Source organism: Rhagoletis zephyria, unplaced genomic scaffold, assembly GCF_001687245.7.
Source record: "Rhagoletis zephyria isolate East Lansing unplaced genomic scaffold, Rhagoletis_zephyria_1.1 Rzeph_scaffold_00404, whole genome shotgun sequence".
NCBI lineage: Eukaryota > Metazoa > Arthropoda > Insecta > Diptera > Tephritidae > Rhagoletis > Rhagoletis zephyria.
The window spans coordinates 158,330-184,704 of record NW_016157488.1 but is presented as its reverse complement, the minus strand read 5'-3'; the positions used below and the strand labels follow the sequence as shown (position 1 = coordinate 184,704).

The window sequence follows — 26,375 nt, the reverse complement described above, 5'->3', positions numbered from 1 at the left end:
AATTCAATTAATATATGCAAATATTTCGCAGGTATAATGCAGCAAGATAACGCAGAACAGGTTATACTGGATCCTAAGCTTATCGCTAAGCATTATTTAAAAACATGGTTTTTCCTGGATTTAATTTCTTCGATCCCTCTTGACTACATTTTTTTGATTTTCAATCAAGTAAAGGAAAATATTTTCTCTTTTCTGGAAAGGAAATTTTAACGACATATTTAATTTTACAGGATTTTTCCGATTCCTTTCAAATACTTCATGCGGGGCGTGCTCTTCGTATTCTACGCCTGGCCAAGTTACTTTCTCTGGTTAGATTATTGCGGCTTTCGAGGCTTGTACGCTATGTCTCACAATGGGAGGAAGTATACGTAAGTATGCAATTCTAATCTATAAATAGCATATATCTATATATGTGTATGTTTTTGTATTTGAAGCTGTAAATTGTTAGATTCGATAACGTTTTAATCCCATATAGTTACTAGTTCATATTGAATATGTAATTATTTTAGAGTTCATATTAGATTTCCAAAGGTAAATCACACATATTTTATGTGAAGTTAAGGAACTGCCATACTTCAGTTGATATTCTGCAAAAAAAAAGTGTATCAAAATGTTTCATTCATAGTGCCACGCCTCATATCTGATATGAGGGCACTAAATACTTTTATTTAGTTACATACATACGACAAAAAATTTAAAAGCATAATTCCCATTAGCATAGACCTTGTCCTTTAATAACTGCTACTCCATTTCTTGGTGGTATCAAAATCTTTATATTTTAGCAGGAAATGTCTCTTTTATTAATTTAACTTCGATGCGTTTTTTTCCAAACGCTAACAAAAAGGTGGTTATAATTCCAGATGTCGTCTCATAATGCTTTGAGTAGTGAACAATTTTATAATACTACAAGCGTATACTTTACATTTGAAGTCTTCGTAATCAACTTATAAGCCCTACGTAATTTTTTAGTTAAGTTGACAGCAAAATCTTAAATAAAATTATAGTTTAAAAACTAAAAACTCGCTTTTATTCAAATAAGAACTAAAAAGTAGAAAATAATTTATAGACATAAAGATTTCCTTTGAGAGGAACTGGAAGTTCCATAACTTGATTTAATTAAACTTTTAAAACCAACCTAAAATAGTAAATAGGAAAACAAAACGTGGGGTGCTCGACATCAATTAATTTGAACTTTTCATTTTCAGTTAAGTAATATTGAATATTGTCAATAGCAGGACTATGAAATCTAAGAAGCACCCCTCGCTTTGTTTTACGTTAAAATTAATTTTTTTGTCAATTACTGTAATACTATTTTACGTTGGTCTTAGAAGTTTAATTAAAGCAAGTTAAGGAATTATATTCTTCTCAAAGGAAATTTACATTTATATTAATTATTTTCTACTTTTTAATTCACATTTGAATAAAAGTGAGTTTTTAGTTTTTTAAACTATAATTTTTTTTCATATTTTAAGTCTTAAATTCAATTGATTTTAAAATTATTATGTATATAACGAATAGAATAACACGAAATCAATCGTTGGAATTTTCATTCGTACTGTCATCAGCAGGGAACGGATTTTATGGAAATTGCCTTTTTTTCTGCTAAAGAGATATAGTATATTCGATTAAGAATGTCCACGATTTAGCTTTCCCTGATTCCATATATGGGCATTTCCCAAAAAAGGTAAACCGAAAATGCAAGTAAATGAATTTAAACGGCTTTATAACTTTATATTTCGCATTCAGATGGCGAAAAGAGGTTTTGAAAACGGGAAGCTGTGGAGAGAAGAACTGAAAAAATTAAATAAAAAATTAAATTTAGAATGTGTTACTATAAAAATATTGTATGGGGGGAAAATCTGTCGCGTCCGTTACCAGATTTTAATTCAAAATTAAATCAACAACAAATTGCTTCTGATTAAAAATGAATTGGTTGTAACGGTCCATAATTAGACTTTATTTAAAGAATGTTTAATAAAGGAAAACCTTACACGATTCGCTGAGTTTTGCTTAGTTTTAACATGTACTCTGAAATCACTTCTGTTTTTGTCGCGTGCGTTATGCCCTACTTTTCATCGATTTTCTCGACTTCAGTGTGCCAAGCGCACCAAGTTTTTTGTCAACCAAAGGACGGTATAAAAGCACACAACAGCACATTTTTTTTTACAAGGACTTCAGTTTTCGTATGATTTATTTAACTCTAAAGTCGTACGAATGTCGCGTCCGTAACCCAGGAAATACCCATATACACATTTGATGTTGCCTTTTTTAAGATATTTGCCTTTTTTAAGATATTTGCCTTTTTTGCCTTTTCTACCTTTAAAAAAGTGATTATAGCATTTACAATTTTTTTTTTTTAAGATTAAAAAATATACACAAGCCCACGTGGCTTATAGAATCGCAGGGACCTCTTGCCAAATTGGTGTTGGAAAAATTCAAAGCCGTTTTCTCAGCTAACGTAGGCTTGGAGACAATAAGGCGTGAGGATAAAATTGTAAAGGGCGACGAAAACGCCCTTATTCCTGATAATATGAACGTTTCAAACGTTCCATATTTAAATTGGGCTCCCCTTGTATCAACTTACGTATAGCGCACATTTAGTACATTCAAGGATTTCTTCGCGAAAATCGAATGAAAATGCTGCCAGAAAACTTCAAAATGCATCTTGTGGTTCAATATTACTACAACTATTCAGATTAAAGTTTTATGAGTTAGAAACTCGAAAGGATAAAATAGTCAAAATTCAAAGTAAAATTTTTCATATAATGAAACTAGTTCATAGTTTTTCTCTTTTTACTTGTAATATAAACATTTCTAAAATAAATGTATTTTTTTGATTGTTCTTCGTATTTTCTTTCTTTTTTTAGTGCCTTATTTTGCTTTTTTTTGCAATACCTAGTACCTTTTCCTGCCTTTTTCGCTATTTTGTTTTGCCTTTTTTGCAATACCTAGTGCCTTTTCCTGCCTATTTCGTTATTTTATTTTGCCTTTTTATAGGTTTTTAGGTCCTAAAAATCCGTTCCCTGGTCATCAGGTAACTTTAAAATGGAAGTTTAAAGCAATTCCCATTCGTACTGTCATTAGGTATGTAACTTAATAATGAAAAGGTCTGCATCTTTTAGGCGCATCATTATTAAATAGGGCCGTTTTCACCATCTCTGGTTAACACTAATCTCCAGTTAAGCATCGTTACCGACGTTATCGGGAATTTTTAGAAAAAATGTTGGTATGCAGTTTACCAGCCGGTTAAATTTTAGTTTATCTAATAAAATGCTAGCTTGAAGGAGCTAGGACTTACTAGTTGATTTTATAAACAAAATAAAAAAGCTAAAACTAGTTAAAATATCGCATCTCTATTTTTTTGTCCACCCCCACACGTCGTAACAAGTTCAAACGATTCATTGAGTGAGACAGTGTGCGTTGAAAGCATTATGTAAAACGTAGAACTAGATTAAATATTAGTACAGGACCACGCTTCCTTGTTACCAACACTACTAACCAAAATGGTGGCAATATGAGGAACGAATTTTTACATTAACTACACGATGTCATTGGACAAGACCACATCTGGTCCATCGCTGCATAACATAGGACCGCCTACACAACTATCCCGTTTGAATCATGAACTAACTGCTTTTAAAAAAATAATAAAATTTATTTAAAATTCATTTTTTTTAAATCTCTTTACTAATATTCACATACCGCAACCAAATTAAATTGCCCGGTGATGCGAAGATGTGGTTTTCAACAAATATTTAATTTTTCACATTTGACATTGTCTAGGTCAGCATAACAAGTTAGTAGTATGTAACCTGCTCCTATTGCACACAGTATGTGCCACATGCGCTCTTGGAGCAATGGTCTGCTCATCACTGACTTGAAATATCAAATTTGTCATTTAGGGCCTTTTGAATTTATTACGTGTGTAGACTCATATCCATATTTTTGTTTTTAATATGATTCCACTTTAAATTCTACTTATTAAGCTCCCATATGAGAATTAATGAATACATTTCATTAATTATTTTCTTCACATTTTATCATAGTTTTCGTTCAAGCTTATTTGTATTATCATTGATTGGCAGCTATCAATTTAAAAATGTCACATTTTCACTTGCAAATATTTATAGTAACACAAAAAACCATGTCGATACTATAAATGCAGTTTTAAGAAAAATATGAACCTTTTAGGATAGTTCAGGCACTTATTAGTAAGCATTTATTTTCAGAAAACGGTACTTGGGATTCTTAGTGCCTCCTAAATAATTTGTTTATAAATAATCAAAGTGACTTAAAAGGCATAACGTAGAGTAGGGTCCATTGTTTTACTGCTATTTCAGTGCTGTTTCTTTATTCAGTATCTTTATATGTATGCATATTTAATTTAACTGCTTCAGTTAAAAATTCAATTAGAGGATGTGAAACCTTCATGATATATTAGTTATAGGCGCTAGGCGATTCTAGAGAGAGGTAGATGATTTGCGGCATAAAATTTGAAATACCCCAATATATCTCTAATACCTCGACATGTCTCGATATATATAAGCTAATGTCTGCATGCATATGTAAAAAAACAATTACACTAAGCTGTACGCATCTTTGGCGCTACCTCTAAAAAGAATTCCACTTATATTTTCTCCCCCCTTTTAAAACGCTGAACTGCTTTATTTTCCTAAATCCTCAATATATTATTTAAATAAAAAAGCTCGAATGATGACTGCCGAAATATCTTAATAGATTTAGAATAAGTAATTTTTTAATAATTGTTAGTGTCAAGAAATATCAATTATCAATGTTTTAGTCTACCTATCAAACTATTTTAAATGTTTCATATTTTTTATCAAACATATACATACATATATATTATTTTAAAATAGGTTGCTTAAAATATTTACATCGTCAGATATTTATATAGTATATGATTCCTATGGCAATTTTAAAAAGGTATGGTTCAATATTTTTTATTTACCAAATGAGGCGTGGCAGTGCCGATTTCCTGCTTAATCATATAACACCAATATATATGCTTTAAAAGAAACACATTCACATAAAATAGAAAATATGAATACTAAAAATTACAAATATGTGTATCTTTCCTTATTCTACATATAGAACTTTAAATTAATTTCGGTACTCTTTTGAAAACTGCTTAAGTAGTAAAAATATTTCGTATAAATGGTCAACCGAAATTCCAAATTTCGGATTCTTTCACAGAGACTCATTTGTAAGGCTAATTTAAAAAAGGTTCTAGATCTTGTGCTGCCTTTAAAAACACATCTCTGTGTTTTTCACTCGCAAAAAGACAATTCAATAATGAATTGAGCAGATCCTAAGAATATTCTTGGGTATTCGAAAACAAATGGAAATTTCTTCCTAATCCAAAAGAATCTTAAAATATATATATATTTTTTTTATTCAGACATACATTCGATTGCAAAAGTTTCAGTATCAATGCAATTACATACATATGTAGGTACAAATATATTATATATCTACTTAACGATAATATACATATGTACATATTAATTATTGAAAGCCCATCAGTTATTTACTATTGACACACAAACCGAACGATAACCGCTTCGTTCGTAATTTCAATCACAATTCCAATTAAAATTTTTACACATCAAATATATGTATGTAGCATCGTATTTTTTCGTACAAAAAAAAATAAAATAAAATAAAACTACATACACTTTGACATACTGCGATTCCAATACATTTGCANATAAAAAATAAAACTACATACACTTTGACATACTGCGATTCCAATACATTTGCAAATACCAACTACTAAATATTGCACACTTTTATACGAATATGATTAATATTTAAATACTCTATGTAACTTAATAATGGTGAAATATATACCAAGAAAATTAGCTTATCGGTATGTATGGTTCTAGATTCTGCAGAATCTGCAAAAAAAAAGTGCCGATCGAAGAGGGAGAATGCATAGAAAAGACAAAGATGGCTTGACTAAAAGCAACCTCATTCTGAAGGTAACCCAACCAACAATTTTCAACATTTTTTAAATGCAACCCTTGATTGAATAATTCATTATGATTGATTGATTAATTGATTGCTGTTATAGTTAAATATTATTGATTCACTAACGAGGAATGATTTACCCTGTTTCAGTTTTAAATAGTGGCATTTTTTTATTTTCGTTCTTTTAGTTATCATGATTGCTTACTTTTGAATTAATAATATTTCTAAACATTCCTTTTAGATTGACGAAAACCTGTTTTGATGCATAAAAATTCTAATTGCTTCTTTACTTGTAACGCACTTACACACACAGTACTTATTAAACATATGTATATTATGAGCGGCGTGGCGTTACAACACAACATTTATCCCTCTCAAAGTCGGTGTTTAAAATAAAAAACAAAAACAATTTAGTAATAATCTTAAAATATGGAAATAATATTTCGAGGGTTTACAAATTTTAAAATTTTATGAGTTCCAGACTTTTTTTTAACCACCTCTAACATAATTGACATCGATTATATTTCTGTTGACCGCATGTGAGGCCATCAAAACCAGAGTATCAAATCTGCAAAAATATAAGATATTATACGATATTATGAGAGAATGAAGTAATAAACAGCACTTCTTGGATCAAAACTACAATTAATTTCGGCTTCCTGTTGCCACCTATTATAAAATGGGTGCTACTCTGGTTATACTTAATCAACACGTTTATAGTTACTTTTTTTTGGCTACATCTCTGTTTTCCCCAAAAATGCACATGTATGAACTATTCTGGTTCTAATGGCCTTATATGCGCATATACCATTTTAAAGCAAGGACCGTAACTGTTATAATCTTTATGAAAAAAAAACTTAATTTAACCAGCAGACAATGTCCACCAGCTTCTGCGCCTTCCTGATAACGGAAAAATCCAACTCCCGTATAATCGCTTGCAAAAAAGTTGACTCTCTATCGGCATAGTTTCCTACATAGCACCTTCTTTTGCCGGTGTACCCCAGAATCCAGTATAGATGTATGTACGTCAGTGCCAGTATGTAGCAAATCTAGAGCCAGAGCTATCCTGCACTCCACAACACTACTTGAAGAAGTGCTGTGCGATAGAATTGCCTGTATCGCAGCCTGACTGTCTATGTAGAGATTCACTTGTTTATTTACTAGATCGCTGCTCAATAGATTTGCCGCTCTCATTATGACTAGTACTTAGACTGCAGTAGTTCCGCAGCTTACAGGTTTTTTAAAGACCTAGCTCCGCGCAGACGACTTCCGCCCCTACGCCTTTATGCGGCTTCGACCCGTTTGTGTAGACATTCACCGAGTCAGCACTCCTAGTGCCCTCAGGCCAGCCTTCGTCCTCTTACCATTATTGTCGTCATTCTACAATGGCTTGCTTAGGCACATGGTTGAAGGCCCCCGCTATGTCCAGAAAAACCGCCACTACGAATGCTCCGTTTTCCTGAACCACGTAAATTCGTCTAACAACATTGTGTAGGGCGGTTTCTACCGATTTTCAATTCGTTTAAGCGTGCTGTGTCTTCGAGAACATACGCGCGGTACGTTTTGTTTAATAAGTACGCCCATTAACCTCTCCAGGGTCTTTTGAAGAAACGATGTTAAGCTAATAGTCCTTATGGTATGCGTGGCTACTTCTATCCACTTTTGGCAAGAATACCACCCTCCCATTCCTCAAAGACGTTGAAACGACTCGTCTGCAACAACATCGAAGGAAAAACGCCGTATTGACCCGCCGACTTGTACAGCCAAAAGGAGCTCAAAGCCCACTCTATTCTGGAGGACGCACAGTGTTTCGCCTATAAGGAGGCGGGTGAAAAGAATAGTAAACTCGTAAATACCAAGGTTATGCTTAAAAATTACATAGCCATAAATATTCTCAATTCTTTTAGTTTTTTGCGGGATTTCTTCTTTGTTAAGAAAATTATTTTCGCGAAATTACGCAAAAATAAAATAAAATCCAAAAATTTAGAAAATCGAAATTACATGTATTTGCAAAGTCACGNTCGGGTGAAAAGAATAGTAAACTCGCAAAAAATGTGGGCCCAATCATGGATTATTGGAATTTAGGTTAATTTCAGTACTTCGCTTTCCACTCTCAGAAATACCAAGGTTATGCTTAAAAATTACATAGATATAAATATTCTCAATTCTTTTAATTTTTTGCGGGATTTCTTCTTTGTTAAGAAAATTATTTTCCAAAATCCAAAAATTTAGAAAATCGAAATTACATGTATTTGCAAAGTCACGCAAAAAAAACAATTATAAGCTCAGGGACTACAGAACATTTTCTAAAACATGCGTTTAATTTCAAGACCCGACGAACCAGTGTCACATGTTTTATACCCGAGCGCACTTGTGCACAAGGATATTATAACTTTGTTCACATAACGGTTGTTTGTAACAGGCAAAACTCATCGAGATAGATATAGACAAATGTATACATAAATGATCAGAATGAAAAAAGAAATCGATTAAGCGGTGACTGTCTGTCCGTCCGTCTGTGTGCACGATAACTCGAGTAAAAATTTAGAAATCTTAACGAAACTTCGTAGGTGTACTTATTTCGGGCGAAGTACGGATGGTATTGAAAATGAGCAAAATCGGACAATAACCACGCCTACCTGTAACGGTAGTTTTCAGAAATACGAAAACTCCGATATTTTAATAACTACTGAAGATTGTTCCCTCAAAATTGACATTTACTATAATTTTTAGACGAAAAATAAGTGCATTATAAATTTTTGGAAAATGGACGTAGCCACGCCCACTTAAGATTACATAAGTATATCTTGGTAACCGCTCAACCAATTTTTTTTAAAAATCGGACAATACCCACGCACACATCCCATATAACGGTAATTTAGACAAATAAGAAATCTTCGATAAATCAGTATGCACCATGGTATGGTACCAAAGTCGGTATGATTATTGTGCTTGCCACATAAAAGCGGAACTTTGAAAATTATTGAAATCGGACTAAAATTGCGCCCACTTTTCGCATAACGGTAAATTTCCGAAATGCTTGAAACTTCGATATTTCGAAATTTAAGGGCGCTAATTTACTCAAAATTGATACTAACNCCTACCTGTAACGGTAGTTTTCAGAAATACGAAAACTCCGATATTTTAATAACTACTGAATATTATTCCCTCAAAATTGACATTTACTATAATTTTTAGACGAAAAATAGGTGCATTATAAATTTTTGGAAAATGGACGTAGCCACGCCCACTTAAGATTACATAAGTATATCTTGGTAACCGCTCAACCAATTTTTTTAAAAAATCGGACAATACCCACGCACACATCCCATATAACGGTAATTTAGACAAATAAGAAATCTTCGATAAATCAGTATGCACCATGGTATGGTACCAAAGTCGGTATGATTATTGTGCTTGCCACATAAAAGCGGAACTTTGAAAATTATTGAAATCGGACTAAAATTGCGCCCACTTTTCGCATAACGGTAAATTTCCGAAATGCTTGAAACTTCGATATTTCGAAATTTAAGGGCGCTAATTTACTCAAAATTGATACTAACAAAAATCCCTTGAAAAGAAGTAGCATTATTATGGAATTTCGGAAAATGGGCGATTGGATCGAAGATGTTTGAAATAGGGGTAAAACCACCTCTGCTTACCATGTAGAGGTAGTTTTCGGAAAGGTGAAAAAACTATATTTAATACTTGCGCCGGGTATTTAATGTTCGGTTCCGTCAAACTTAGACTTTTTTTACTTGTTTTACTAATAATCTTTAGCAACTGCAATTCCAAGTCAATTTTTCGATAAGAATAGAAGAAAATACCAAATAAAAGATAAATACCTTAAACTTAAAGAATTGATTACAGTTGACACAGAGACACTTGCTTCTGTGGGTTCAGCGCCAAACGCAACTAAACTGATTAGTCGATATCACACAAATTCTAGTATTTTCTTAGAAATATACCGTTCGAGAGACGGGGTGAGTAAGTAAAGTAAAAAATTTTGCATTTATTACTTTTAGTTTTTCTCTCTAAGCCCAACAGGTTTTTTATCAACTGCCACCATAACTTTTTTCCACCTTCCTCCATATGTATAGTCAAAGCACTGTGAGGCGTAATTAGCTCTCTAACAAGGCTACCTCCTTCCGCAATCCTCGGCCCCAGGGAAGTGAGTGTAATAATATATCGAAACATACCTCGCCTCATTATGTATACTCGCCAAACGCGATAAGGATTTTGCAATGATCTAAATATAAATATCTTGGTATTTAACGGCTATTTTCGGTCCCTGCTTTGAAGTATATTTTACTATTTGATATCACATTTATAATTAATGTCAGAGATCAAATTTAAGTCACAGAAATCCGAAATTTCTGAAAACGGATATTGAGTATAAGCCCTCGATATGTATTTTAATGCCTATTTACAGATGTGCATACAAATGTCTGTACAGTTGTATGTACATATGTATGTAGTAAATCCTTTTAATACTGATTTCGATGTAGGGAATTTGTTGGTTGGCTCGACACCAAGTTTTTATACTAAATGCTTTTGCTTCATTTAAACCACACTGTGTATGTACATACAATTAGCGCTTGAGCGAAGCCAATTCTTTAATTTAATGCGATCAGTTGATTTTATGTGAAATAAAAATTGTATTGTATAGATAAGTACATACATGCACACATACCAAATTATCAACTTTTATCTTTTAAGCATACATACATACATATGTACATAAGCATTAATTTTTGCAGGCTCTCCTGCATTCGTTTTTTGTAAATATGTACATATCGATGGTCCTGTGCAATAACGACACGATTCAAATTTCAAAAAATAAAAACTGTTACTACTGTTAAGTGGCTCATGTCTCTAATCCTGGTCGAATCCATGTCTTACTTACTTACTTTAGCAATCCTTACTGTTTAATTTAGTAAGAGATGGAAATGGATTAGATAAGGAGTAGAGACAAGAGCCACTTAACAGTAGTAACAGTTTTAATTTTTTGAATTTTGAATTGTGTCGTTATTGCAGAGGGCTATCGATATGTACAAATAGGACTTTAAATTCGACTCGCTCTGTTACATTTGATTGATTTCTCTTTAAACCAGATCAAAATAAAATCATTCCATAAGATGGATTTACATCCGTTAAATAACTCCCCTAAGTGAGCTGACATATGTAATTATAAAAACGACAAAAGCAATTATCACGATGCATGACTCAATAGGTTTGTTCCACACGAGCCCGCGGGTACCCACGGGTGCCCAAAGCAGCCCTGAAAGCGTTCCTCACGCAAGAAAAATGGGTAATAGAGAGCGAATACGTTCCACTTTTGGATCGTAAATATCTTCTTCTTTGTGCACGAAACAGCCCGGACTTTTTTTCCGGGCACAAATGTGCAAAAGGGCAATTTGAAATAACTGCTGTTGTTGTTTAAATCCGAAAGCAAATTTTATAAAAACAAAAGTGCAAAATATCACAGAATTNCATGATATTCATAAGCATATTTATTTATTTTAAAATACATACATACATACGTTTTACGTAGTATTTATCAGGGACGTGAACCAGACGAACAATTTTGTCGCTTCGGCTTAGCGGCTCGAACCGTTTTTGTACTTTTGGATAGCGGTTTTTTTGGTCTTTGAAATAACGCGCAAGTTTAAGTGCAACAACGCGCAAGGCTAAGTGCCAAGTGTCTGTCAAATGAGATTGGTTGCCTACATGAACCAATTAGAACAGATCTGACCGTATTTTTGAGGTTTGCTATTGATGTTTGGTGTTTTACATTTCTTTCTTTATGTGTATTTTGTCGGCGGTTTATTTCAGTGATTGTTAAGCGATTTTCAATAAATTGTTAGTGCAAATGTAATTAAAATAAAGTGCGCGGTAATTGGTTGCAAAAGCACGTACAAAAATAATAATTTGGTTAGCTTAAAATGCGCTAAAAAATTGCTTCCATTTTTCTCTTTATGCTTCGTCTTCATATTCTTTCTTTACTTTTCGTTCATTAAAAGAAAATAACATGGATTACAAACGGCAGCCAGAAAATTACTTTTTTCTTTTGCTTCATCTTGTCAGATCTTGTGTAGTTGGATCATGGGTTGCCTATACATTTGATATTGCCAAATGGTAAACAAACATGGTTGTATTACCATATTTAACAAAAATAAAATAAAGCGGGTAAACTTATCTATTGAAAATTGGTTGGAACGAACCTCTAAACCTTTATGAAAAGTGGTTCGGTTTTCGGTTCGGAACAAACATTTGTGGAAAATTTCGGTTCGGTTAATGGTTAATTAATTAATAGAAAAAAGCGGTTTTCCGGTTCAAAACCGGTTCACGTGCCTGGTATTTATTTATATATATATTAGTTAGAATGCCTCGCAATAAAAATGCGGTTATCCAAACGAATTTGATAAAAATATTTAATTCATTATAAAATATATGTCATTACGACAAGCAAACCCGTTAAGGCACCTTGTGAGTTCCCCAAAACGTGGCTGAATCCATTGTTATTCGAAAGTATGTCCATCTAAAAAGTCAAGGTTTTCTTAAGAAATATTATAGCTGGAAATTTATTTTTCAGTAAATATAATCTTCACCAGTTTTTGATACAGCCGTACCGCAGAGCTGAGCAAATTTTATTATTTTCATTTCACCAAATGGTCTTAAGGCGAAATCACACGATTGGTAAATTTGTACATTTTGGCAGTCACAGTATGGTGTTGTCTACAATTTTTTCTCAAGAACGAGTTCAGTTGAATAAAAATAATTGACAAACAACACCACTCTGTAACTGTCAAAATGTAAAAATTTTTAGAAATGTACCAATCGTGTGACTTGGCCTTTATATGAGAGATAAACTACCGGTTTTACCAGCAATTTAAGTGGAAATGGATTTTTTCCATCATGCATCATTACGACTTATACATTGCAAATGACATTTTGGAAGTCAGCCGAACTTTATTTATTTTTTGTTACCAATGCAGAATAGTCCTGTCAGGCACATTTTAGTAAAAAGCTTCAATAAGTTACATTTAGTCTGTTCCAATAGCAGTCCGGTTTACAGGATTTAGTCAGAACTTACAGGAAGTCGTTCCTATTGACATAAAACCTGTAAGTGGGAACACTTTTGAGAGAATAACTGTGCAACTGTTTCTAGTCAGAAGTTATAGGATTTATTCCGGAGTTTTTTTCCTGTAAGTTCATGAAAAGTGTCAAACGATCAGCTGATTTGCATGTGCAAACAAAAACAGAAAGCGGTGAAAGCAAAGAACCTTATAATTTTAACAAGTAATTTTTAGCTAAAAAAAAAGACTTCAACTCTCATATAAAAAAAAAATATATATATATATATCTCATGATCCACTGATCGGATCTTAACCAGATTAGTATGAGACCACCTCTGAGACACTACCTTTCCGATGCAAAAAGAATTATGAAAATCGGTTGACGTAGTCCAAAGTTATGCGGTAACATACATAAAAAAAAATAAAAGTAAAAAATAAAATATTCCGACAAACTGATAACCTCCTCGTTTTTTGGAAGTAAACAACGAAATGTTTGAATATGTATAGATTTTAATAACTATTTAGTGATATTTCAGCCAAATCAGTGTTGCACCAATGACATACAAACAAACCGACTGACGTCTTTACAGGAAATAGTGCTTTTTGCGTTCCCGTGCACTTCTGCATCTGGTCTCCTTTTACTCTCACTTGGGAGAGTAAAATTGTAGTTTGACAATTCCACAGGGTTTAGTCCGAAGTTTAAAGGAACAGGTTAATTATTAACATATGCTTTAATAAAATATGAAGTTGACACTTTCCTGGTTATACACTTATTTGGTGAGGTGGCTATACTTCTATTCAANATTCCACAGGGTTTAGTCCGAAGTTTAAAGGAACAGGTTAATTATTAACATATGCATTAATAAAATATGAAGTTGACACTTTCCTGGTTATACACTTATTTGGTGAGGTGGCTATACTTCTATTCAATCTTGTGAATAACAGTATGTATACTGACGAATTATAACCGGATAACTAATAAGACGTGTACATCCATAGGGTAATGAAAGACTACAAACGAAAACGCGAGACGTCATTACTTGCCGATTCAACGGGGAGGTATTTGAATAATTTTTTAATTAAAAAGCTCAATAAAGAAATAAAAATATTTATTTATTTAAACAAACTAAACTTATAATTAAAATTACAAGCTAGTATCTTTATTAGCGATAGCAACGTAGGCCTTACTCTACAGATTTGATTAAATACTTTCGGTGCAATTAGATTTGGTGGTATAAGTTAGTGCGTTTCAGGAAGGAACAGATTTTTTGGACGCTATAAGGTTCAACTGAGGAAAGAAGGGATGTAGGTAAAGTACTTTTGAAAATTGACTTTCTTAAGCGGTTAAACCTAGTACAGTTGTTTAAGAGATGTTCGATACGTACGGGTGTGTTTGTGTTGCAATAGGGGCAAAGAGGGCGTTGGGATTGNGGTAAAGTACTTTTGAAAATTGACTTTCTTAAGAGGTTAAACCTAGTACAGTTGTTTAAGAGATGTTCGATACGTACGGGTGTGTTTGTGTTGCAATAGGGGCAAAGAGGGCGTTGGGATTGTGTAAAGTAGTGCTGGTGAGTTATCTTGGTATAGCATAGTCTCAATCTTTCAAATTTTATCAGGTCTAATCTCGAACTAGGTGTGAAGAAACTTTTGGGGGGAGATTTACCAGTGTTAACTTGTTGATACCATGTTGAGGTGTGGACAAAGGTATTAAGTTGTGTGCAATTAAAGTGTTTTTTTATGTGTTGTAGTATGTCTCTGGGGTTATAGTTTTGGGATGTGAGGAGAGGTGTATTGGAGGCAGATTTGGCTATTTCGTCTTCAAAAATTTCCTTGGATGGAAACGTGTCCCGGAACCCAAAGTAGTATTACTTTAGGGAAGATCTCAAGCAGGTGATTTCGAATATTGTTGATGTAGTGATTGCTGTTGCTAGTATTTTTAATGGCTTCAAGGGTTGAAAGGGAGTCAGTTTAGATTAAATGCTTACCTTTGCGGCTTTTTAACAGCGAAATTGCTTGTGAANTTCATTTCCTTGGATGGAAACGTGTCCCGGAACCCAAAGTAGTATTACTTTAGGGAAGATCTCAAGCAGGTGATTTCGAGTATTGTTGATGTAGTGATTGCTGTTGCTGGTATTTTTAATGGCTTCAAGGGCTGAAAGGGAGTCAGTGCAGATTAAATGCTTACCTTTGCGGCTTTTTAACAGCGAAATTGCTTGTGAAATTGCAATGGTCTCGGCGGAAAAGACTGACGAGTATTCGGGTAGGAGGGATGTATTAATGATAGTGTGTGTAGTGGTAATGCTGTAGGCTGTGGTAGTTGATGTCTTAGATTTATCTGTGAATATGAAGGAGTAGTTGGGAAATTTGGTAAGGAGAGACTTAAAATATTGTTGATACACTATTGGTGGGGTAGTGTCTTTATTGAATGTGTGTAGGCTTGTGTTTTTGGAAGAAGGATCGAGGAGCCATGGTGGACGAGAGGAGGAATAAGGTGTTACGGGGGAAGAACGGAAATTCATTGTTTTGCAGGTGTCGATAGCTCTGACTAGTATAGGCAACGGATTTTTGTGTTTGGGTTTTTGTTTTTTAATGTTATTTATTATTTTTGCAAGTGGGGTTTCTTTACAGTTTAATATTAATTTACTTAACTTGTGTAGGGAGATGTCTCGTTGCGTTTCAAAAGATTTGACATTAGATTCGACCAGCAAGTTGTTGACAGGGGTGGTACGCAGGGCACCAAGGGTAANGCAGTTTAATATTAATTTACTTAACTTGTGTAGGGAGATGTCTCGTTGCGTTTCAAAAGATTTGACATTAGCTTCGACCAGCAAGTTGTTGACAGGGGTGGTACGCAGGGCACCAAGGGTAATACGGATGGCGGAGTGTAGAATTGCCTTTATTTTGTTAAGTTGATTTTTCGCAGAAAATCCGTATAGAAATATGCCATAGTTCATTTTGGAGAGTAAAAGTGCGTGTACAATCGAAATAAGTGAAGTAGTGTGGCAATTATACTTAGTACTGGAGAGGCACTTAATAACGTTTAATGTCTTTAATAAGGCCATGCGCAAGTATGAGATGTGGCATTCCAGTTATATTTCTGGTTAAAAACCATTCCTAATATTTTAAGTTGGGACACCGAAGGGATAAATAGGTTGCCAGAGTGGACCTCACATGCGCAATTATGTTTTCGGCAGATATGTAGATGTTTGCATTTTTGCAATGAAAGTTCGACTCCAGAATATTCACACCAGTCATTTATGTCTCTTATTATGCTACGTATATCGATAGATACATTTTTATTTTTACCAATTTTCTTGACAATGTTGAAGTCATCGGCATAGGCGCAGAATTGAAAATCTTTGTGGAGTGATATGATATCACTAACTCTGTTGAAAGCGATGATAAACCAGACAACCGAGAGCGGCGAGCCTTGTGGTATACCGTTAGCGAGGGGGAGAGGGGCGGAATATACGTATGCGTTTTTGACGATGATTTTTCGATTAAGCATAAAGTTTTTAACATACTTCATAATTTTAGGGCCTACATTCCATTTTATAAGCTGGTCAAAGATTACATGTACGCCTATTTTTTCGAACGCTTTAGTGAAATCTAAGGATATAATTGATACATGGTTTCTGCGGGCAAGGGAATTTGCGATCAGATAATCTAAATATATTAGGCAATCTGAAACTGACTTCCCTTTTTTGAAACCCATTTGATGGCTATTGATAAGCTTGTCTGTAGAGATAAGCCACCATAACCTGCGGGCAACAATTTTGTCAAGTATCTTCGCGCAACAGGGATTGAGTGATATTGGCCTATATGAGTCAATTTGTGTTTTGTCTTTATTGGGTTTTAAAATGGGGAGTATGATGCTTGTTTTATAGGATTGAGGAATATGGGAGTAAAAAATTTGGTTATATGAGTTTAACAATCTCGATTTACAGGATTTCGATAAATTTTTTATCATATGGTAAGTTATTCTATCCATTCTTGGTGTTTTTCCTTTCAAACTACTTATGGCATTGTTTAATTCCGTCAGGTTTATAGGGTTTTCTATAAACTTAGCCCTTTTCGTTGGTAGAGTGGTGGGAACAAAAGAAAGGCATTCTCTCTTTTTATTTTGGAAAGTATCAGAGAAGCTGGAGTCAGCGGACCAGTAAGTGCATAGGTTTTCTGCAATGCCATCAGGGTTGGTTATGTTCGGTTGGAGAGGATTATTGGTGGTTAAACAATGGATAGATTTGGACTCATATAGCCCGTTAATGAGTTNGTTTTCTGACCAGTAAGTGCATAGGTTTTCTGCAATGCCATCAGGGTTGGTTATGTTCGGTTGGAGAGGATTATTGGTGGTTAAACAATGGATAGATTTGGACTCATATAGCCCGTTAATGAGTTTNCACATGCGCAATTATGTTTTCGGCAGATATGTAGATGTTTGCATTTTTGCAATGAAAGTTCGACTCCAGAATATTCACACCAGTCATTTATGTCTCTTATTATGCTAGGTATATCGATAGATACATTTTTATTTTTACCAATTTTCTTGACAATGTTGAAGTCATCGGCATAGGCGCAAAATTGAAAATCTTTATGGAGTGATATGATATCACTAACTCTGTTGAAAGCGATGATAAACCAGACAACCGAGAGCGGCGAGCCTTGTGGTATACCGTTAGCGAGGGGGAGAGGGGCGGAATATACGTATGCGTTTTTGACGATGATTTTTCGATTAAGCATAAAGTTTTTAACATACTTCATAATTTTAGGGCCTACATTCCATTTTATAAGCTGGTCAAAGATTACATGTACGCCTATTTTTTCGAACGCTTTAGTGAAATCTAAGGATATAATTGATACATGGTTTCTGCGGGCAAGGGAATTTGCGATCAGATAATCTAAATATATTAGGCAATCTGAAACTGACTTCCCTTTTTTGAAACCCATTTGATGGCTATTGATAAGCTTCTCTGTAGAGATAAGCCACCATAACCTGCGGGCAACAATTTTGTCAAGTATCTTCGCGCAACAGGGATTGAGTGATATTGGCCTATATGAGTCAATTTGTGTTTTGTCTTTATTGGGTTTTAAAATGGGGAGTATGATGCTTGTTTTATAGGATTGAGGAATATGGGAGTCAAAAATTTGGTTATATGAGTTTAACAATCTCGATTTACAGGATTTCGATAAATTTTTTATCATATGGTAAGTTATTCTATCCATTCTTGGTGTTTTTCCTTTCAAACTACTTATGGCATTGTTTAATTCCGTCAGGTTTATAGGGTTTTCTATAAACTTAGCCCTTTTCGTTGGTAGAGTGGTGGGAACAAAAGAAAGGCATTCTCTCTTTTTATTTTGGAAAGTATCAGAGAAGCTGGAGTCAGCGGAGTTTTCTGACCAGTAAGTGCATAGGTTTTCTGCAATGCCATCAGGGTTGGTTATGTTCGGTTGGAGAGGATTATTGGTGGTTAAACAATGGATGGATTTGGACTCATATAGCCCGTTAATGAGTTTAATTTTGGACCAAACTTGACTTGTGGGTGTAGATGGGGAGATTTCTGATGTGAATTCAACTAGTGATTTAGCTTAGGCGAGTTTTAATTCTCGTTTGAGTCTGGAGTTTGCACGCTTATAATTAAGTATGTTTTCGTTTGTTATTGACCGTTTTAACTTTAGCCAGCAACTGCTTTTTATGTTTTTTAATTGTTGGAGTTCATGATTCCACCAAGGGACATTTCTTCGTCCTTTGAACTTAAGTTGGGGTATGGATTCATTCGCGCTTCTGAGAATAATCCTTTTGATGTTAGCGGCCTCTCTATTTACATCCATGCTTATAGGTAGTATTTGATTAAGGCTGTCGCNAAAAAATTTGGTTATATGAGTTTAACAATCTCGATTTACAGGATTTCGATAAATTTTTTATCATATGGTAAGTTATTCTATCCATTCCTGGTGTTTTTCCTTTCAAACTACTTATGGCATTGTTTAATTCCGTCAGGTTTATAGGGTTTTCTATAAACTTAGCCCTTTTCGTTGGTAGAGTGGTGGGAACAAAAGAAAGGCATTCTCTCTTTTTATTTTGGAAAGTATCAGAGAAGCTGGAGTCAGCGGAGTTTTCTGACCAGTAAGTGCATAGGTTTTCTGCAATGCCATCAGGGTTGGTTATGTTCGGTTGGAGAGGATTATTGGTGGTTAAACAATGGATGGATTTGGACTCATATAGCCCGTTAATGAGTTTAATTTTGGACCAAACTTGACTTGTGAGTGTAGATACGGAGATTTCTGATGTGAATTCAACTAGTGATTTAGCTTTGGCGAGTTTTAATTCTCGTTTGAGTCTGGAGTTTGCACGCTTATAATTAAGTATGTTTTCGTTTGTTATTGACCGTTTTAACTTTAGCCAGCAACTGCTTTTTATGTTTTTTAATTGTTGGAGTTCATGATTCCACCAAGGGACATTTCTTCGTCCTTTGAACTTAAGTTGGGGTATGGATTCATTCGCGCTTCTGAGAATAATCCTTTTGATGTTAGCGGCCTCTCTATTTACATCCATGCTTATAGGTAGTATTTGATTAAGGCTATCGCAAGTCTCTGAAAATTTTGTCCAGTTGGCAGATTTTGTCAAAAAGATGGGTTTTGTTTTTAGGAGAGGAGTGGATCGAGTGTGGAATAAGGTGGTGGTAATATGGAAATGGTCGCTGCTGTGTAGGCTGTGTTCTACTTGCCAGGTTGAGTCAATAGTAAGTGTTGGAGTGCAAAATGTGAGATCTATATGTGTGAACGTGTTATGGGTGCTGAAATGAGTAGGTGAACCATCGTTGAGTATAACAAAATTTTAGTTATTTATATAGTTGGAGAGTATTGTTCCTCGCCTATTGTTTTTCGGAGAGCCCCAGTCAGAGTGCCAGGAGTTGAAGTCTCCCGTGATTATACAGGGTGATTCGATAGATGAAAATACATTATCGAGGTTGTTGGTGCTAAAACGTTTATTTGGAGGAATGTACGCTGATAGTATGGTAATTGTTTGTTTAGAGATAATTTTGACACCGACAACTTCGAAGTCCGTATTCAGATCAATTTGGGAGTGTTGAACTCTATTGTTGACCAGGAGGGCTACTCCTCCGTGAGAAGAAAGTCGGGAGTTGAAGTTATAGATTTTATAGTTTGGGGGAATGGGGTTATTTGCGGGGGAGGTTAGGTGGGTTTCTTGAAGGGAGATTACTTGAGGGCGGTGGGTTGTTATAAGTGTTTGGAGTCCTAGATAGTTATTTAAGTAACCGTTTATATTCCATTGTAATATCTTAAGCATAAAGGAGTTTAATTAAATGTGTATTGAAATAGTGTATTAGGCTTATATGATCAATAACTAGTGTCCACTTGAGAAGTTTATTTAGTAAGTTTACTCCTCCATTAGAGAAGAATTGGTGTCGTCTGAGTCACTTTGATTGGTGTTGGTTTTCGTTGTAAGTTTATTTGAGTTCTTTGCCTTAGCTTTCAGTTACCTTTTTAGACGGTTGGATGTGTTCTTCGGGTATATTTTAAGCTGGGCTGCGGAAATGTTGTTGGTATTGCTTTGGTGTTGGATGTTTGTTGTTGATTCTTGTATATTTGTCGTTGATGTTATTCCTTCCTCTACTCTTCTCTTTGAGTCGTGTGAGGTAATTTGTTGAGATGTTGATGTTGGTTCAAGCCCACTGTATGAAACTTTCGTACGCATGGTGTAACTGTAAGTTTGGTCTAGGTGCCTCTCTCTGTATATTTGTTCTGCTTTTTTGTGGTTTACTTTTTGGAGAGTTTTAATTGCTTGTACTTCTTTCTGCATTACAAAGGTAGGGCAAGTCTTGTTGTACGTGGAGTGAGTAAAGTCTTTGTTTGGTGTAGTTAAGCAGTTATTACATACCGGCTCTCTTAAACATTTCTCTTGGAGCTCTTCATTCACATGTGCAAGGGCACCACAGTTTGAGCATGTTTTGACGCTTTTGCAAAATTTTGTAGGGTGTCCAAAACGGTGGCAGTTCTTGCAGCGTAAGGGAAGGGGAATATATGGACGTATGTACGAGTATGTATGTTTTTTGATATCCAACAAAGATTGATTCAGGTAGGTCAGAGGCAGAGAATGTAAGTATTAAAAGGCCGGTTTCGACCAACATTTCGTTTTGTTTTTTTAAGATTTTTTAACATCTGTTACATTTTGGCTTTTAAGTTCGTTGAGTATCTCTTCTTCTGATATGTCTCTTAAATTGTTATTATAAATGACACCTTTAGAATAGTTGAGATATTCATTTTCTTTAACTTCGACTTTTATTGTTGGTGTAAATGATATTAACTTCACTAATTTGTTAGCTTGAGCGAGCATATGTTTGGGTTTTTAAGAGTAAAACACCACTTTTTGTTTTTTCACAAGTTTCAATTTCCCCACAAACACAGTCAATCACTCTTTTGATGAGAAAGGGGGAGACTCTAGAGAGATTTTCATTACTGTCAATTCTTTTAACTACCAAGTGTTTAGGACCGGGTGATTTATTGGAGAGGTTTATATTGTTGTCTATTTCGAAACACATATGAGGCGATGTTTGTTTACCGCCTTTGAGATCAGGTGGTTCGTGCATGATGGTTTAGTTGTGTATTGTTGTGTATTTGAGTCTTTGCTCTCTTATTAGATTGATGTCTAACTGAAGGTTAGGAGAAGGTTGTGAGAGTCGCTTTAATCGTAAATTTAACACTTTTTCACAAGGTGAACGCAAGCAGAAAATCGACCGACTAGTAAGCTGGTTGGTTTGCTACTGAGAAATAAAAATAAATGCATACATGTTAATTCAAAGAAAAGTCATTAAATGACATTGAATTATCTAAAATCAATCCGAAATACGTACGTGCCTAGTTTACTAGCTACCCTTTATTAAACAACTCAATACATATTTAAATATACTAGTATCGCCCAGTTGTCGAAATTCGACATTTTTTCGTACACTTTTAAATTGTGCTTATCACCAATATTGACTCCTTTATGCTAATGACGAATTTCAAGTCTACCACGAAAATTTATAGCGAATTTATAGGAAAACTTAAAGCCAAATTTCTTAGTAGCTTTCGAAATTATACCGAGAAAGGAACCTCAATTTTCCCACCAAACAATTTGTGTTGCCGGCAATAAGAAAACGTGTCCGATTTCCTATTACCGGTCGCTCTAAAACGTCCGCCGAAGGCAACTTGCCTGGGCGAGTCGTTTTCTTATTAGCTGAATGAGTCCTTTTCTTATCGCTTCAGGCGATATTTGGAATAATTTTATTATTTTTAATACTTCTTTTATTTTTTTTTATACCAAATTACAACTTACAATCGGAATTAATTCATTTTGTCGCTGTGAGACTTCCTATTTTTTCAATCTTGTCCTTGGGCATAATTTAGATGCTTTTGGCCAATACTATTGACACCATATTCATAAGTTTCGGAATTTTTGAGAACTTTTTTTATTAAAAATTGACATGAACGAAGTGATGTTGCCGATTTGTCACCACAGCAATAAATCGGTGAGTCGCCAATTTGTTGCCATTGACGATTGTTGCCTATTTCTCATGTTTTGCATGGTGGGTTCATTTACAAAAAAAATGCATATAAATGTATTTGTATGTATAGATGAGATGCCTAACGGTTCCTCACTGACTACTATGTTAAACAAATACCAATCCAGACTGTAAATACTTTTTTCGAGTATATTGGTCTGAGAGCCCCTTGGAATGTTAAAACCAAATTGCCAACATCTGCATAAACTCCTCATTCTTTTCATCAAAATCGGTAGAGGTTAAGTACCTCGAAGGTGTAAAACAAAATAAAATATTTCCTTCTCTAACTGCGGTTTTACACGTGTTTCTGTCAAGATTGGGCCTAAAGCCCAATATTTTTGCATCACATGATTGGGCTACCGAATTGCACCAAATTTTATGTTGCTATTATGTGTTCTAAAGATGAAGCAAATCTGACCATACATTTTAAGGATAGCTCTCAATTAGAGATGGGCACGGAATATCGGGACTCACGGTACTAATTCAAGATGGGCGGTATCGGGAAAGTCTGTAAAGATTTAACGGTCGGAACGGGATCAAAATCCTTTTCCGATACTCCCGATAAAACCGCAACTTCCGCAAATTCAGAAAATCTTCCTTAAAATTTTTTTATAAAATATGCACTTTTTATGTTTTATTGAGACGAAAATGAACAGCAAAGCAAAACAAAATAATTGGAGGATGCCAGCTCTTTCATACATTTTTTTTTTTAAAATTAATTTGAAAGATATGTGAATTTTCGTAGAGATAGATTTCGTGGCCCCCGGGCCTGCGGTACAATTCTGAAAAACGTCGGGATGAGCGGGATCGGAAGTTAAAAATTGAATTTCGGGATGGACGGGATCGGGACTTAATATTTAGTCTCATGCCCATCTCTACTCTCAATCCCTGCGCCACCTAACGGAAGACACACTGATCCTTTCAAAAATCATTACACAAAATAACAATCATTCAATGCGATTTAGAAATCTGGTAGGAAATGGTTCCCAATTGAATGATTCTTGCCATTTTAAATGTATATAGATGTAAGTATATCAAATTACATTACCTTATCTATCATAAGTGGTTCCAGATATAATCGATATGGAAATTGCATTCTGTATGCGAGGTGCCTCATCCCTCTTTCGGATACACACCACTTTTCGCAATAAGTTCGGTATTTATAACATATGCAGCTGTGTCAAATTTCAGAACGTTAGCATAAGCGGTTTCACAGATAAGCAAAATGCGAAGTTCAGCTTGTATGAGTGGTGCCTCGCCCCCTTTTTCAATATCTACCGCTTTTCGCCTTAAGCACGTTATTGATAGCGTAAATAGCTGTGTCAAATTTCAAGGCGTTAGCATAAGCGGTTCCAGAGGAAAACGATATGAGAATGTCAGTTTGTATGGGATGTACCACGCCCCCTTTTCCAAAATCTACCAATTTTCGTCGTAAGTGCAGTATTGGTAGCATATGTGGCTGTGTCAAATCTCAGGACGTCAGCATAAGCGGTTCCAGAGATAAGCGATATGAGAATTTCAGTTTGCATCGGCGGTGCCACGCCCCTTTCTCATTATCTACCACTTTTCGCCATAAGTACGTCATTGATATCATAAATAGCTGTGTCAAATTTCAGGACGTCAGCATAAGCGGTTCTAGAGAAAAGCGATATTAGAATTTCAGTTTGTATGGGAGGTACCACGCCCCCTTTTCCAAAATCTACCACTTTTTCGCCGTAAGTACGGTATTGATAGCATATGTGGCTGTGTCAAATTTCAGGACGTTAAATAAGCGGTTCCAGGGAAAAGCGATAGGAGAATTTCAGTTTGTATGGGAGGTGCCACGCCCCCTTTTCCAAAATCTAAAACTTTTCGCCGTAAGTAGGGTATTTACAATCTATGCATCTGTGCTAAGTTTCAGTTCCCCAGCATAATTAGTTTTAGAGATATAGTGGTTTTCACATTTTAATCTATCTTACATGTATCGGGATTAACATTTCTGGATTAGAGGAAGCTATATCCTTTAAATCGGTGTATGTTTCATTGAAATAGAGCTAACGGTGCCTTCAAAAAAGGGATTGCAAAATTTTCTTGTGGCATATTTATATATAGATTTTTACCGCAGCCCAGGTCTTGAATAATTCTGAATTGAAGCAAAATATTTAGGAAAGAGAATCGATTTTTTTGTATGGAGTTCGAGGCAGTCTAATGTATGCACATACTTATATATACACATGTATACATTAGCTCTGATCCAGTACTCCATGAACTTATATGTTTTTACACGAACTTGGAGGAAGTTACAGGAAAAATGTTCCCGTACTCCAAAATCCTGTAAACGAGAGCGGTTATTGGAGAGTTGTGTAGAGAATGAAGTTGCAAGATTTTACCCGAACTTTTTCTTCTGGTATCATCTAAATCATGAAAAGTGTTAAGCGATCGGTTGTTTGACGTTTTTACAGGTAAAATACTTTTTGTTCCGGTACTTTTTGGTTGTTACTCACTTTGTACTCTCACTTCAGAGAGAAATCTTGCTGTTTGACATTTTTAGAGGATTTTACACGAAAAGTATTGGATCAGAGCTATTAATACTTCAGTACACACTCTTTAACCACACCTACATACTTTTGTTTACCCAAATTTTTGCTTCCGCGCATCAAAACCATGCTCTTGTTGATTTTTGCTAATGTTCAAAGAATTTGCTCAAAGTGTAAGTTTACTACATAGATAACGTATTGTATGTATGATCGTATTTATATTGCGTAACACCCGTTTTTATGTACTGTATTGTATTGTATTGTAAGATACTTATTGTAATTGCTATGCGCAATAATACACCTCCAGCTTTTATCGTTCGGCCTAATTTAAGTGACATTGTACATAGTAAATATGTACATACATACATAGACATTTATTAATGCACATCACTACGCTCACAATTTTAAGTGTTCTATTTTAAAGCGCAGCTTGCATAATATTCGCAATAACTTTATCTAATTTATCAGCTAATCATTATGTTAATATGTATGCATTAGGGATGTTAATTTTTCGGCTTTTTCCGATCCCGGGATTTTCGGGATGGCGTTGTCACAATCCCAGGAACCCGGGATTAGTCCCGGGATTTAGATATTCATTACTTTTCAACAACTTGAATCGAAAAAATTGCTTCTATATTGTTTGAGAAGCTCTCCTACCATGAAATAAATAACAATAAATGGGTTTGAAACCTACTTTTTTATTTAAAGTGGCGTTTTTATTTTTTCTCTCTGACCGCAGGATTTATTGTGAAGGACTTTGTAATTTCAAAGATATTTTAATTATTAATTAATAATTAAAAAAAAATCAATGTAATGTAGAATAAAAATATGGGTAAAAAATACAATAGGAAATTTCTTTAGAATTAAAACTATTTAAATTTTTTGGATTCACAAGGACGAATAGGTAATTTTTAAGCTGACAAAGTTAGACGAACGAAACTCGAGGATGTTATCGAGTTTATATAAGCCCTTAACTTATAATTTTTTCAAAAACAAATATTGCGAAATTTCAAGAATACAATTTTTAAATGACATTTTCAACATTTACCAGCCCTTCTGCACCAGAAACTTGAATCTGTTTAAATTCTACAGGATTTCCTCATTAATTTTATACCCATACTTCTTGTCTAAGCACATTGCTCCGAATTTTTTAAATCATTTTTGAATTAGTGGCGTCAGTGTGAAAAACTAAAAACGCAATTTTACTATATTTGGCCCATGGTTTC

The 26,375-nt window shown here is 34.6% G+C and overlaps 1 protein-coding gene across 9 annotated transcripts in view; it reads left to right on the top strand.

The window, feature by feature from the left end:
• Ih (hyperpolarization activated cyclic nucleotide gated potassium channel Ih) overlaps positions 1-26,375 on the top strand; it is an 89,754-nt gene that overhangs the window by 13,190 nt on the left and 50,189 nt on the right. For 3 of the 9 annotated variants that reach the window (XM_017611430.1, XM_017611436.1, XM_017611431.1), the window contains exons 4-6: positions 32-174; positions 231-368; positions 5,907-6,002. In XM_017611430.1, coding sequence (XP_017466919.1) covers positions 32-174; positions 231-368; positions 5,907-6,002 — 377 coding nt within the window. The remainder of the gene's footprint in view (positions 1-31; positions 175-230; positions 369-5,906; positions 6,003-26,375) is intronic. The other 6 variants (XM_017611437.1, XM_017611432.1, XM_017611438.1 and 3 more) reach the window with 3 other exon arrangements.